The sequence below is a fragment of the Notolepis coatsorum genome (assembly GCF_963971535.1).
Source record: "Notolepis coatsorum genome assembly, chromosome: 4".
In the NCBI taxonomy this organism is placed as follows: Eukaryota; Metazoa; Chordata; class Actinopteri; order Aulopiformes; family Paralepididae; genus Notolepis; species Notolepis coatsorum.
This window is the reverse complement of record NC_140168.1, coordinates 122,014,777-122,030,642: the sequence shown is the minus strand read 5'-3', so window position 1 is coordinate 122,030,642 and position 15,866 is coordinate 122,014,777. Positions and strand designations below refer to the sequence as shown.

Below are 15,866 nucleotides of genomic sequence, written 5' to 3'. Positions count from 1 at the left end.
TGAAACAGCACTGAGGCAGCTAGCAATCTAGAGACATATGGCCAATTAGGACCAATTAAGTCTCCATCACACTGATGCAACGCAGCGACAACCAGACGCTCCTCCCCCCTTTCAAACTGTGCTGCGAGGCTGTGTGTGTGTATATATATATATATATATATATATATATATATATATATATATATATATATATGTGTGTGTAGTCTCTTACACACAACAAAGTTTCACTGACAAATGACCATCACTGCTGTCGGAGGTGAGAAAAACCATGCATCTCATTTTCAGATGGACACGGATGTATTTGGTGAGCGGTCTACGTTGGGCTTCGAGTGGGATTCATAGGCCATCAGGTGTGGACACTTGCTTTCTCTTTTAACAATTTACATTTGGACTCAGTTGTTCGTCCTTCTCTCCAGTGCCATTCCCGCCATGTACAGTAGACATGTGGAGAGCGCCGTGAGGGATCATCAGAGGACGGAACACTCGTTATCTAGGCTGGTAAAAGGAAGTGGAAGGACGGACGGACGTATTGATTCCTGCGTTTGCCTCGCTCTGGTTGCATCTGTTGTGACACGTTTCTACACGGAGGGGGATGCGGCCGCCGGTGGGAAGGCTGGCACGTTTTGTTCCCATGGAGACGGATCTAAAGGCACAAGCTGCTCTCCGCCGTCTCCGGACGGCAAAAGTCACTTCCCATTTTCTTTCACGAAAGCATTTCCAAATAAACCCCTGCTGACGCAAAGTGGAGAGAAATAAAACACTGTGGAACTGTGGCTCCGCCTTGTAACAACAGAGTCAATCAGCCAGAACACAGCAGCAGCAGCCTGCTACAACACTGGGAACGCCTGCCCTGTATCTACTGTGAACCATAACAGCATGGGATGTGTCTATTTCACTGTGCAACACACCAGGGGGCCGTTAAGTGTGTGCGTGTGTGTGCGTGTGGTGTGTGTGTGTGTGTGTGTGTGTGTGTATGTTGTAAAAAGGGTTGTGTGTTTACTGGGGTCGTCTCCCTGGTGTTTCTAACCACTCTAGACGTTGAGTGCATGAAAGATAGGGTGCATGAGAAAGAGAGAGGAGAGAGAGTACAAAGACGACTGAGTCTCATCTCTTCAAAGTGCATTATTACTGCAACCCGGAATCACTGATGCATAGCCCACCCCACCCCCTCCCTCCTTCTCTTCCGCTCTAATTCACATGGTCGGAATGAGAAAGGGAGGGGGGTGGAGGGAGGGAGAGAGTGATGGGGAGAGAGAGATAGATAGATGGGAGGATAGAAGGAGAGGTTGAGAATGCAAAAAAGCCCAGACGCAGAGAGGCTAGGAAGAGGATATAGAGATTTGATGAAGCCAAGAAATAAGTTGGGGTGTGTGTGTGTGTGTGTGTGTGTGTGTGTGTGTGTGTACATGGTGGTGCTTACGTGCATGTGTGTATGACCTCTGGCACCACTCTCAGTTGTTGAAAGGGAGAGTGGAGACAAGAGTCCACTGTGGTTCAATGTGACGTTAGAATGAGAGAGATGATCATTCCGATCCCCGTCAGCTTCTACCATCATCATAACTCTTTACCTGACGACCACGGTGTGAAGGTGCGTGTGAACTACATATGTTGGTGTGTGTGTGTTTGTAGGAAAAGGGGGAGTGAGCCTGTGTGTGTGTGTGTGTGTACTACTCACATTCTGGTCGCGTGCACTCTCACAGTTGTAGAGGAAGGTGCCGAAACGGCAGCTATAGAGGTGGTCGAGGATGGTCACCAGGAGACGCTCGTTAAACTCAAACGCTGTCGGGAACTGAGGGAGAGGAGGGGAGAGAGGAGATGAGATGAGAGGAAGAGGAGAGAGGGGAGGGAGATGAGGAGGGGAGGGATGGGGAGGGGAAATGAGGAGAGAGGAATAGAGGAGGAGAGAGGAATAGGAGAGGAGAGATGAAAGGAGGGGAGAGAGGAGGGGAGGGGAGAGGAGAGGGAGAGAGAGATGAGAGGAAAGGAGAGGAGAGGAGAAGGAGGGGAAAGGAGATGAGGGGAGGGATGGGGAGGGGACATGAGAGGAGAGGTGAGGTGAGGAGAAGGAGGGGAGAGAGGAGATGAGACGAGGAATATGAGATGAGAGGAGAGATGAGAGGAGGGGGGAGGGAGGGGAAAGGAGATGAGGAGAGGAGAAGGAGGGGAGGAGAGCAGGGGAGAGAGAAGATGGGAAGGGAAGGGTGGAGAAGGAATGAGAGGAATTAAGAGGAGTATATGAGGTGAGCGGAGAAGAGGAGTAAAGAGAGGAGACGAGAAGAAAGACAATGAGATGGGACAAGAGAGGAGGAGGAGAGAGGACATGAAAGTGAGATCAACTTTTGGACATATGCATTTTCCCACGGCTATTAAATTCCTAAATTCCCCAAACGGTTGTAAATAAGTCTGTTGTACTTCCTGTTGAACAAAGCTTTTCCCTTTTCGCAAACACCGGCATAAAGAAGCAGCCTGCTGCCAGGTAGCGTGTGTTTGTTGACCTACCTGCTTGGTCATCTGCCAGACGCAGTCGATGAACTGAACGAAGATCGGCGACCTGTCCTGATCCGCGTGGTTCTTATCACCGTGACCTATCCTCTACACACACACACACACACGGTTTGTCACATGCGAGTCATTCAGAAAAACCTCTATCACACCACAAATGGTCTTGTTTTTATGGCATTATAAACACCACCCCTCTACACTTCGATTGAATTATACCCAAGAAGGAAAGGACGGCGTGAGGCTCGTCTTACTTGTGCGAACTTGTGTCCGAAGCTGATCCACTCTTTCTCAAGCAGCACCTGCAGAGACACACACACACACACACACACACAGTATTAGACAGATCTAGCAAACGGTTTATATTCTTGCTCTCTCAATCACTTGCTAACACATGCACACAATTAAACCAGTCACAGTGTACACGTACTGTACACACACACAAACTCACAGTGTGCAGTCATTATAGTGGTACTGGTTCCAAGCACCTAATAAATCAAGCTAATAAAGCCCATACAAAGTGTCGTGCCAACCAATATGGCGCAGGGCCACAGGTCATTGGCCACGGCTGTCATTTAACGAGGATCACCGGTTATACGATTACAAATCACCTATTGTTCGCTGACATGGATAGACGGATCAACAGACGGACGGAAGATAATTCACACTCATATACTCTCTCTCTCTCTCTCTCTCTCTCTCTCTCTCTCTCTCTCTCTCTCTCCTCTCTCTCTCTCTCTCTCTCTCTCTCTCTCTCTCTCTCTCTCTCTCTCTCTCTTCTCTCTCTCTCTCTCTCTCTCTCTCTCTCTCTCTCTCTCTCTCTCTCTCTCTCTCTCTCTCTCTCTCTCTCTCTCTCTCTCTCTCATCTCTCTCTCTCTCTCTCTCTCTCTCTCTCTCTCTCTCTCTCTCTCTCTCTCTCTCTCTCTCTCTCTCTCCTCTCTCTCTCTCTCTCTCTCTCTCTCTCTCTCTCTCTCTCTCTCTCTCTCTCTCTCTCTCTCTCTCTCTCTCTCTCTCTCTCTCTCTCTCTCTCTCTCTCTCTCTCTCTCTCTCACCTGGAAGCCTCTCAGGGTGCGATAGTGACTGTCCAGCATCAGCATGGCCAGGGAGCTGAGCTGAGCGGTGCGGTCCCAGCCGTCGCTGCAGTGGACCACCACCGAGTTACCACTGGAGATCTTATCTGCTACCTGGATGGCTCCTGATAGCACCAGCTGGGGGGGGGGGAGGGAGGGAGAGGGAAAGAGAGGGAGGGAGGGAGAGAGGGAGAGAGAGAGGGGAGGGAGGGAGAGGGAGAGAGAGGGTGGAGGGAGGGAGGAGAGAGAGAGAGGGAGAGGGCGAGAGCGAGAGAGAGGGGGGAGGGAGGGAGGAGAGGGAGGGAGAAAGAGAGGAGGGAGGGAGAGGGAGAGCGAAAGAGAGAATAGATTTGTTTTATAAATGGGGTGGAGAACCAACAGAACCACATGACAGAAGGCCTAAACAGAACCAGCTAGGAAAAGATTAGAGGATGCAGGACATTAAAGTGTTGTGTGTGCCCTGATAACGGCAGCAAGAGGAGAAGAGGAGAGAGGAGTAGAGACATACAGTATACAGAACAGGGCACAGGTGTGTGTGTGTGTGTGTGTGTTACATTTCATCACAACAGGGTGCCACCATTGGGTGTATTTAGAAAGTAAGGTGTAAAATACGCCCGAATTATTTCCCATACATTTAAAATTGTATTATTAAAATAAATGAATTATAAATAATTAAATAAATGAAAGGAAGCAAAAGTTGTCAGAGAAGAATTGTGATAGGCTGAAGAACTACAAACGTCTACCTTTATTCCTACTTGTCAAATGACTTCAGTGACACCTATTCTCCGGCACAGAGCTCAAACAAAGCGACACATTTCCTCCTGCACAGAGGTCAAACAAAGACACAGTTTCTCCTGCACAGAGGTCAAACAAAGTGACACATTTCCTCCTGCACAGAGCTCAAACAAAGTGACACATTTCCTCCTGCACAGAGCTCAATCAAAGACACCTTTTCTCCTGCACAGAGCTCAAACAAAGACACCTTTTCTCCTGCACAGAGCTCAAACAAAGACACCTTTTCTCCTGCACAGAGCTCAAACAAAGACACAGTTTCTCCTGCACAGAGCTCAAACAAAGACACCTTTTCTCCTGCACAGAGCTCAAACAAAGACACCTTTTCTCCTGCACAGAGCTCAAACAAAGACACCTTTTCTCCTGCACAGAGCTCAAACAAAGACACCTTTTCTCCTGCACAGAGCTCAAACAAAGACACAGTTTCTCCTGCACAGAGCTCAAACAAAGACACCTTTTCTCCTGCACAGAGCTCAAACAAAGACACCTTTTCTCCTGCACAGAGCTCAAACAAAGACACCGTTTCTCCTGCACAGAGCTCAAACAAAGACACCTTTTCTCCTGCACAGAGCTCAAACAAAGACACCTTTTCTCCTGCACAGAGCTCAAACAAAGACACAGTTTCTCCTGCACAGAGCTCAAACAAAGACACCTTTTCTCCTGCACAGAGCTCAAACAAAGACACCTTTTCTCCTGCACAGAGCTCAAACAAAGACACCGTTTCTCCTGCACAGAGCTCAAACAAAGACACCTTTTCTCCTGCACAGAGCTCAAACAAAGACACCTTTTCTCCTGCACAGAGCTCAAACAAAGACACCGTTTCTCTTGCACAGAGGTCAAACAAAGTGAGACCTTTTCTCCTGCACAGAGCTCAAACAAAGATACAACTTGACAAAGTTTAGTGTTAATGCGGCCCGCGCGCTACTGTTTGCCGAGTCGTTGCGCGAGAGTTGGAAGTTTTATTTATTTTATCACTTGTAGGCTACCATAGCGCAGGCTCATGACAGCAACGTTATGTTAGTGACTTGGTTGAAACGTGATTCCGGAGTGATATCAAGTAAAGTGGAAGGCAAATGCATCCTCGCTATCTCCTCTGCGAGCAGTGCTCTGCATGTCCGGCTGCACTGCCACCGTCTGTGTCTGTGTCTGTGTACGGGTCTGGTCCAATCACATTCAGCATCCCGTCAGCGTTTTTCCCCCTCACCCACAGTCTGTGAATCAGATGCAGAGTAGGGGAGTAGGGCGGGTCTTCACAGAATGCAAGTCGTCTCTCTCTTTCAGTCCGAGTCAGTTGACAGCGCATCTACAGTAAACTCGCTCCCAGTTTTATCTCCGTGAGATAAATGTAGCTACTAGCCTAGTTTCGCCAGCAGGCAGGCAGCAGAAAAATATGGCATTTTCAAAGATGGTCAGTAAAAGAAAAGTCGACTGCAATTCAACGGTGAATGGACTAAAAAATATGCGTTCATCCTGAGTCCCAGCACCAAACCAATGTGATATGCCAAGAAACGGTAGCTCTTGTGAAGGGTGGCAATTTGAAAATAATGTATGACTGAGTGATGGAGACCATGTTTGAAGGCAAGCAAAAGCAAATCCCCCTCAGATCGCACAGCAACGAGAATAACTGAAATACTGGCTGGTGATTTGATTAAACAGCTTTGTGATAGAATAAAAAAAAATGCACAGTGCATTTCCATAGCTGTGGATGAGTCCTCAGTCCACTGACACCACTGAGAAGCCTATGTTCTGAAGAACCATTCATGTTCTGAAATGTTATTGCTAAAGATTGAGAAGATTGGATCAGTTGTACTTTTTTTTTGAATACTTGAAACTAGGGATGCTCGATATTGGCTTTTTTCCGATATTGTCCAACTCTTAATTTCCGATACCGATATCAACCGATATATGCAGGGTTTCCCCCCAAAAAAACAGAATAATTTCAGGTAACTAATAATTTCACTGGATGCATTCAAAAGGCTTTCTAAATGTAAGCATTATCTGTGCAAAATATGATCATTAAAAAAGTTAAAATTACATATCTCTTGTTGTTGAATTAAACCAACATGCATACTTTTGACAATAAATAAAATAAGAATTGGTTCTTACTTGCTTGCCTGGGTAAATAAAGGTTAAATAAATGTAAAAAAGAAAAAGAAAAATTCTTTTTCTTTCTTTTTACCGATACCGATATTTTCCGATATCACATTTTACTGCCGATATCGGCCGATAATATCGGACATCCCTACTTGAAACCCTTTTTTTGTGGAATATTTGATGCGGCCCAGCCTCACCCAGACTCTACCTCCAGCGGATCCCAGGTAAATTGAGTTTGAGACCCCTGGTTTACAGCGTCCGTAGTGAGAGTCTGACATTAACTGGAGCAAGTAGGGATAACATACAGTGGAATGTCTAAGTCAATACACAAGCCCTCCCCCATCCCCACTCAACTCCCAACCAACACAGCAGACCAAAACAAAAACATATAAACAAAGTGTTGCTACAAATTCTACCTTTAAATATTACTAGTGCGGTGCCGCCTGTTCAAAACGTGCTCGTTCGGAACGGGCCGATTACTTGGCCTCCCTGGTATCGCCGCTCGCAGCGTTCTCCAGAACCGCTCATCCAGGCAACTCCACATTTGACACAGCGCTGCTCTCCATCGGGTCCTCGGTCATACAGCCGCTGAGTGTGAAGTCGATCGGATCGACGGTTCCCGAGGAAACCGAAGGACGGACGGGCGGGCAGACGATGAGATCCCTCTATGTTGCCACCCACCCACCCACACACACACACCCACACCCACACCCACACCCACACACACACACACACACACCCCCCCTCCCCACCTACCTTGATGTGCTCGAGCCAGTGGGTGGACTCCAGGCTGGACAGCCAGTGGGACTCCTCCACGTTGGGGTAGACGATGTCCTTCAGCTTCTTCAGGGACTCCCTCATGACGTGGATGTTGTGGATGTCCAGGAAGACCAGCTCCGCGTTCTGGTACTCGTCTCCCTCGTAGCCTCCTCCGGTGGCCTGGGGGTGAGAGAGGAGGGGGACGGGGTGAAGGACGGTCAGACGCCCCAGAGGTCATGGGTCACGGCCCGGTAAGGAAGCTACAAAACGGTCGGCCCCTGAATCGGTCCCCCTCCTTCCTGCAAGTGGTTTTCATTCTGCCCACAGATCTTCCTAGTTGTTTTAATGACTTGGTTTTTTGGCACTGTACTGTACGTACGGATGACATCACTCGTCGTCGGGGGAGATGTGGAAGAAACGAGATGAAAAGTCCTCGTTGATTTTTCTATATCGGAGCGTTTACATGGATCACGGCTATCGGGACGTGATCCACTATGTAATGAGACGGAATGAAAAACAAACAAAAAAAACTTGAAGGGGGAGAAACTCAGGGCTACGAAACAGTAAGCAGATTCGTACCACAAACACCTTTTATCATTGACATCATTTTCCTTCATTGTCAAACAGCCCCAGCCCAACATAAACACATTGGTTTATGGCAGCGATCAGACCATTGGCATTGAAAACACAAGAGGGATTATTGCTAAGCGCTACATAGCAAGAGGGCCAATCAGCAACTGTTGCTATGCTGCCAGAGAGAACCCTGGCAAGAATGATGTGTACTGCAGCATTCCCTATGCTTGTGAGGTACTCGTAGAAGCAAATATACACTAGGTCACTCCTGCTTTGGCCAGTCAATGTGAACGCTGCTTAAAAGGAACATGCCAACATTATGGGAAATAATGCTTACAGTCTTCTCCAGAGTCCGACAAGAAGATCGATAGCCGAGCTGTTGGCCAAAAACACCTCTCCTGGAGTTTTAAGCTAGACTAGTGGTCCGTATCTGCTTCCATTAGTTTGTGCTAGGCTAGCCTGCGGCCGGATAGTTTTCCACTGAACGCACAGAGAGGAAATTGGTATCCATCTCCTTGTCCGACTCTGGAGGAGACGGTAATGGCGGTCTACCGAACAGACTGTCAAGTCTATGGAAGTGCTAATGTTGGGCTAGAGAGCAACAACTGGGAACTGGGATCTAGTCTCAGAGGGGAATGCAACCAGAAAACCCATGTGTGCATTGCTTACAAGGCGGTGTTTGTTAAATACAAACCACTTAATTGCGACACACCTCAAATTAAACGGTGGACAAGCATTTTACACTTAATTGACGGTAGTGTTAGTAATTTGAGTGGATCCATTCCTGGGCTTGCGTGTGAGAGGGGGCCTACGTGTCCAACACTACACCAAAACACATGCTGTTGTGCTCAGTCCTGGTTGTAGTTTTTACTACACTCTACCTCGGGTCCTTCTTCATTCACCAGAAAACAACCAAGGAGACAACTAGCAAGACCCTACAGAGGACGAGAGAATAAACATTGTCTGTTTGATCCTGTTTGAGAATGTTGCTGGTTATAAGAATCCATGTTGGGACATCGCAGATGACGAAAGCGAGGGGGTTCAGGCAGATCCAGTGCATTGATATCATGAGGGGGAAAAGAATCCTTCCGATTATTGAGATATTAATTTCCTCCATATCACCCAGGGCCTTGGCTAACAGAAGGAAATATAAAAGTCAGCTGCCTAGTGCCTAAAAACCTTAGGTTGCATTTATATAGCGATTTTATTCAAAGCGCTTTACAATTTGTTCCTCACATTTTACCCATTCACTCACACAACGACGGCGGCGACGACCATGCAAGGTGCCAACCTGCTCATTAGGAGCAATTAGGGCAGGGCTGTACGTTAACTTTTTTTGCACATAGCACTGGTGCTACAGAGGTTGATAGTTTTGTAGCACAGGCCAAAATCTTGTAGCACGAGGATAAAACGGATCTAAAATCTCTAAAAACAACAACACATAGTGCAGTTCATCACTTAACCTCTTCCACCCGACGGGACCGGTACCGGTCCCAAAATGACATCACGTCATAAATCAAGCTCTCCTGACTGTCTGACATAATGATTTTTCTTTTACATATTCAAGAATAAACATCATAACCATGTCACAACAGCAGTTATAATGTATATTTTCATCAATATGTTTGTTTACCAATAGGTTAAAGTGTTATTAGTGAGATTTTAGTTTTTGAAATGTGGTGTTGTGATCGCGAAATTCTGCCATTTTGAAAAAGCGACCGTTGCTGAATTGTAGTCATTTGAGTAATTTTGAGAAGAGGACATCCAGAGCTTTCAATGAGCGTTGGAATTTTTCAAAACTACACTTCCCAAAGGCTTCTAGCTCCCTTCAAACAAAATACTTGCTTATGAATTATTTTTATTCTCTTATTACTCAGGATTATATACAGCAAAACTGAACGTTATTGGCATATATTGGAGTGCAGTTAGTTTGTCTCCCCTATTTTGAGAATTTAGCAACCATCCGATTTGAAATCCGTTTCAAAATGGCAGAGCTCTTGCAAGAATGAAAAACCTACAGTAGATTTCATTCTTCATGCACGCCTGGTGATACTAAATCCAAATTGAACTTGGCCATTTGAAAGAGAAGATTTGGCCCAATCCATAAATGTGCGAATTGGCTATAATAAGGTAATTTATAGACCTGCTATTCTATATTCTATAATAATATTTCAAATAGCATTGGTCCAGATGGGAGAATTCAGTACTGCATCTACAAAACCTTCTGTTTAATCATCTTCCCTTTATTAATTTCCTTAGATCTTTTGTACACATGATCTCATGTCTGTTAATTTTTTGCATGGTGTTATTCACCGTCAAGGATGCAAAGAAAAATCATAATTCATATTCTCCTTCACAATTTAAGCAAGCCTAGTAATAGACACAATATTTCTACCTTGTAGAAGTGGAGCAATATTCCATTTACTTAGGTATGTATTTTAGGCGGATTTTCAGAAAATAGGGCTCCGGGCTTAAAATTTAAGCCCGAATAATGTCCTTGGCCAGTCACATACCTATTAATATTTAATAGGTATGTGACTGGCAAAGTACATGATTCTTGCATACAGGGCACACCAAATCCAAACCTTAACAAGAAATGTTTTCAGACAAACATGTTCTCTTTATTTGCCCATAATGGTAAATTGCAGGGACATAACAAGTGTATACAATACATCAATATGTTACGCTTCAAATTAGCAGTGCAAATCTGTTTAAATTCGTCATACAATGTTTTTTTATTGAGAGTGTGTAAATCACTAATGGAACAAAAACAACACACTGTGTGTCTGTGTGTGTGCGCGCTTGTAGTACTCCTTGAATGAGATCATCACACACACACACACCATTGCATTAATCAGGAGTACAAGGAACTCTGCATACCTTTGTTTCACAATGAAAAGTGCTTTATAAATTAAATGAAATATTATTATTGTAAATAACCCCATGAAAGGTTTATTATTTGTAGGGATGCACCGAAATTTCGGTGGCCGAAAACTTTCGGACGAAAATGGCCAAAAATGGCCTTTCGGCTTTCGGCCGAAAGAGTTTTTTCACCGAAAATATGTCACCGAAACAGAAACAACCTGTAACCTAACGTGTGTTGTTGTGATGATGTCGCGCTGTCGGGAGTCACGCTGTTTCTATGTAAACTCTGCACGCAACGCGTTCAATAAATGAGTCTTTAACATGCTTTTATATCCTTATTTACTATATGCCCGTCGCGGTTAATCACTGAGTGATCTAATATGCATATTATTCAGAGCGAGGGGGGGGATTGTGTTTCTCACATTGACGCTGTCTGTCTGTCGCGCGTCTACTGTGCCGAGTCAAGCAAGCACATTCAGCTGGGGACTAGAAAGGTGCGCTCAGTAGAGCACAGATGTCCGCTGCGCAGCCAGAGAAAAGATGGAATTAATGTACTGTATGCATTCAGAAGTGCTGAATAAATGTTTTATGGACCCATAATAGTGATTATTTATTATTTAAGTTAAGTTTAGCCATAATCATATATTTTTCCATAATCATAATGTTCCACAACATTGGTAAAAAAAAATTCTATTCTATGAATCATTTTCGGCCTTTCGGTTTTCGGCCAACTGTTTTCTATTTTCGGTATCGGTTTCGGCCAAGAATTTCCCATTCGGTGCATCCCTAATTATTTGTATGGGTAATTACCTGCTTCATATGCGTGATGTTACTGGTTTCAGTGTGTGCCTAAAGTGATCAATGTGTTGGGAGGTTTATAGAGATCTATGTCAATTAATGTTTATGTATATCAGGGACTTTTATTATAAGAATTGATAGAGGCCTACTACGATATGTGAATATGTGACCTTTATTTTGAAAACCGTGTCGCCGTGTTGTGACGCAACCGTTTTTACGTTTTGCGCTTTTGACAGTGTAATGTTCAGTTCAACTTAGATCGAAGGAAAGACTCTAATCAAAAAGGTTTAATGGACCCGCATGAGGCCATAGCTCTTACGGTGGGACTTTGATTATAGAAGAGGAATGTAATACTATGCAAAACAAGAAATAAACAGTGATTTTACCAACAGTAAATTGCAAGCCAATTTCATATACAGGGAACCGTGACAATTATTAGTATTACCTTATTTGCATATTGTCTCGTTATTAGATAGATACTTTATTGATCCCTGGAGGGAAATTTAAGTAGACAGTATTTAAGTATTGAAAAACATCCCAATAGTGGGCTCACCTAATGCATGGCTGTGCTCTAGTTCCTGTTGCCCGATCAGCTTGTTCGTTGGCTTTCCATTTCAAAATGTTCAGTTGCTATTGCATGCACTTATCTGTGTTTCATTACGCTTGTGAGTCAGTGTTTCCCACAGGATTTTCAGAGACTATGGGGGTTGAACCTCCAACCCTCTAGGGGGGTCCGGGGGCATGCCCCCCCGTAATTATTATTCTTTTGTACATTTTATTTAAAAAAAAGTTTATTCCTTACATACATACCAGGGCATCAGGGTTCCCACGCTTGCCTTGAAATTTTTTTCCATGCTACCTCCTGATTTTCCAGGTACCATATTAAGTGATGATCTATAGGTCCCTGAAGCTTTCCGCCCCCATCCGCGCCGCCCTCCCCTCACACACACACAACCCCCTAGGACACCTGACTACTTACTTGATTTAAAAGATGTGCCAGTCAAGTCTACATTGTAAATGCTTAGAGATTATGTCTTATTGATAATATCAATGCATGAAATAATGCAACAAGCTTCCCCCTCCCCCCCTACTTTCCTTGCCCTATTTTTTGTCCTGATTGTAAAGCGACCTTGGGTTCTATGAAAGGCGCTATATAAATTTGATTTATTATTATTATTATTATTTAGATGAAAAACTATTCATTAACACTTTAAGGACCGTCCACGTACAGATACAGCCAGGATTAGTCCTGGAACCACTGTTTGGGGGCCGTTTGGCCATGGTTAATGGTAACAATGACCAGCGGGGGCGCTCGAATACAGCTGGTGTGACAACGTGCCGACCTGCCTGCTTTCTGTTCATTCAGGAAGAGCTGAGCTCCGCCCTCGACAAAGTGAGAGAGATATACGTGTTTCGGTGCCATGCGTTGTGGACCAGAGGCACGTATATAGCCGTGGCCAGTTGTTATTGTTTTATTCCATATTAATAACCGGATCGAGATCGCCGACCGACTCTGCAGATCTACCCGCCTCTGTGGAAACGCGAGCATGCAATACCGGCCAGATCCTCTTAGGGGCGCCATCGCTCCACTGCAGTATCATTGTGGGCGAATGGGGAAAAAAAATCTTTTACAGTCTAGGGGCGTTTCATATTAGCCTGATCCCAAACAAAGAGCCTGCACCGTTGATCATGTTTCGAAGCGCAGATTTCAGCCTGGAATAAGTGGATTTATGATCAGCCAATGGACATATCGATCTACCAGATGCCGATCGATAACAGGGAAATGCTGCCGGCTATCACACGTCCTGACGGTAAGACCCTTTTCACCTAAATTATAGCCGGATTGGAGCTTGCTGTGCAACGCAAGCAATCGATCTGTGAATGTGGCTACTTGCACGGACACTCTATTGGTAATCAATAATACTAATCGGCGTCCCCCGCCGCCCCCCATTTCATCCATAGATGCTCTGGAATAGTCCGGATCATAAGCAGTTTGTTTTATTTCATTAGCATATATACAACAGAAATGCTGTTGAATATAACATTAGTAGCCTTTGGCGCCATAACTAGCTTCCCAGAAAATATATGAGACGAAAGTGACAATGAGAATGGACAGATAGCAATACTATAAAGTATAGATATAGCTCTACAAAGACACATCGGTTTGTTGACAAACCTTGGTCCTCTAGCACCATATTAGACGGCGCCGAACGGTCGTCGAAGTGTTAACACAATCCAAATTCAAAACAAACTCAAGTTGCTAGCTAGTTAGCAAGATTGCACTGCTTACTAACTAACGTTGATAAACCCAGGTTTACCACACAGTTAAAACACAGCTACAGTACTTACATTTGAGGATAAACTTGCATAAGAAGTTTCACTGTAGATGTCAAGGCTCCCGTGTTGGCTGGGAAATGCATGTATTTGACCCTTCTATTGAGATCGCGAGTAACGTTATTATTCCTGAAGTCCACCAATCCAAAACTATACTTTTAAAGTCCATATCACCAAGTTGCCTGCATCAAATTCCAACATCCAATATACCATATAGGATGCCATCCATTTCTATCTACAGTAAAAGCTGTTCACATGTAAAAGGGTTTTTATAAACTCATCTTAATTTTGTGCTCAATAGTTTCATTTTATTACTATTTTACACATCATCCAATACAATTTTCCAGGACAACTGTTTCTATTTCCATGTTAGTGTTCACTTTTGCTCAGTTTCCATGCCTTTCCATACCTGGAAAATGAAAAAATGTATTCCATGTTTTCCATGTTTTCCAGGTACCGTGGGAACCCATTACAGTGAAATGCTGTGGAAATGCGGTGGTTCTTCTTGCAGAGCAAAATTAGCGGCTTAAACGTATTGAAAGGAAGTTCTTCTTTGGCGATGCAATAGGCCACATTCATTTTCATCGTCACAGAGTTTCATTTAGATTGTTTGCTAGGAATTATGGGATTTGGTGTTGGATGTATGGACTCTACGCAGACGGGGACATGGTCTTTAGACTATAAATACCAAGTAGAATAGCGTGGCTCATGGATTCACTTCACACACACTTTATTTTTTTCACACACAGGCTATCGCACAGGTGCTACGCAATAAATTCATTCATCACACAGACTGATTTTTTCATAGCACGTGCAACATATATGTCACACTGTACAGCCCTGTAGGGGTTAAGTGTCTTGCTCAAGGACACTTCGACGCGCTGCCCCGGAGGAACGGGAATCGAACCGGGAACCTCCGGATTACCTGCTCCACCTCCAACAGTGGTCGCCCCCAGTTGTGAGCAGGGTTCTAGAAGTCAGAGACTAACCTAGTCGTTCTCACTTCCTGTAGTGCGCTTCACAAAGCGTGGCATAGGCTTCGGAGACGAGAGCACAGGCTCCATTCACCCTAATGACGGGTGACAGGAGGTTTTGTTTTTGTCCCAATGTGGCTCTTTTTACCATAGAAATGGAGGTAAACATTGAGACCGTGGCTGAAGGTGTTCTGCACATTCAGCCACTAACGCCTCGTCTCCACTAGCCAGGGTTTAGCACACAGTGAGCATCTCCATTGTCTTTAAAACCTGGTCAAACCTGTCTGGAGCCCGGCTGGACCCGACCTCTCACAACCTGGCCAGACCTGGCTGGGACTGTTGCATCATCAACATCACGGTTCAGCTCGTGCACCACAGTTGGTGGTGTGAATTTTGAAAAGTTGCCCAGCAACCAGAGTTTACAAGAAATGCAATGGACAGACAAACCCAACCGTACCGTGATGCTAGACCATGGCTCGCCCCGGCCAGGCTGAACATGGCTAATGGAGAAAAGGTATTTATTGATGTTTTTCTGACTTGTAGATCTAACACAAAACAAGTTTACTCAAGACTTGTCCAGCGACCTCAGTGTTAATGATGGTATTCAGGTAAAAAGCTCCGCCCACTTAGGAGACACGGACTGTTCCATTTTCACCACAGCTTTTAATGCGTCATCTTCTTTTATTTGAGAATCAAGTGTACGGCAGATCATCCAGTCATCCATCAACATCTCCAACACATATCATCACCTATGACCTCCGATTAAAACACTTTAAAATCTCTTCTCCTCCTCCTGACCTTGTTGGCGACGGCGTTGACGTTGGGCCGCGCGTCGTAGATGGTGAGCTTGGGGGTGCCGTTGGCCTCCCGCACCAGGTCCAGGTAGCGCTCGTCGTCCTTGTTCCTCTTGCCGGACATGCCCACCAGGGGCTGGCTGCAGCGCGTGATCACTGCCTGGTTCTCCCGGTGGATCCAGGAGAGCACCTGGAGACGGAGGAGAGACAGGAGAGAGGGTCCAGGGCTTTCCGTAAAACAAGGGTATAGACCTGTTCACCGTTTACAAACATACCGTGTTCGAGCCAATCAGCAATACCAACTGAGTCACGTG

At 45.1% G+C, this 15,866-nt stretch overlaps 1 protein-coding gene across 4 annotated transcripts in view; it reads right to left on the bottom strand.

The window, feature by feature from the left end:
• The window catches only part of mtm1 (myotubularin 1), a 229,157-nt gene that overhangs the window by 16,299 nt on the left and 196,992 nt on the right, over positions 1–15,866 (bottom strand). For all 4 annotated transcript variants that reach the window (XR_014619568.1, XM_084312600.1, XM_084312598.1 and 1 more), the window contains 6 exons: positions 15,557–15,742; positions 7,212–7,394; positions 3,552–3,707; positions 2,754–2,801; positions 2,500–2,592; positions 1,676–1,789 (listed from right to left, as the gene is read on the bottom strand). Coding sequence is in view for 3 of the 4 variants with exons in the window: in XM_084312600.1 (XP_084168726.1) it covers positions 1,676–1,789; positions 2,500–2,592; positions 2,754–2,801; positions 3,552–3,707; positions 7,212–7,394; positions 15,557–15,742 (780 nt within the window). In the remaining variant the exon portion in view is untranslated. The remainder of the gene's footprint in view (positions 1–1,675; positions 1,790–2,499; positions 2,593–2,753; positions 2,802–3,551; positions 3,708–7,211; positions 7,395–15,556; positions 15,743–15,866) is intronic.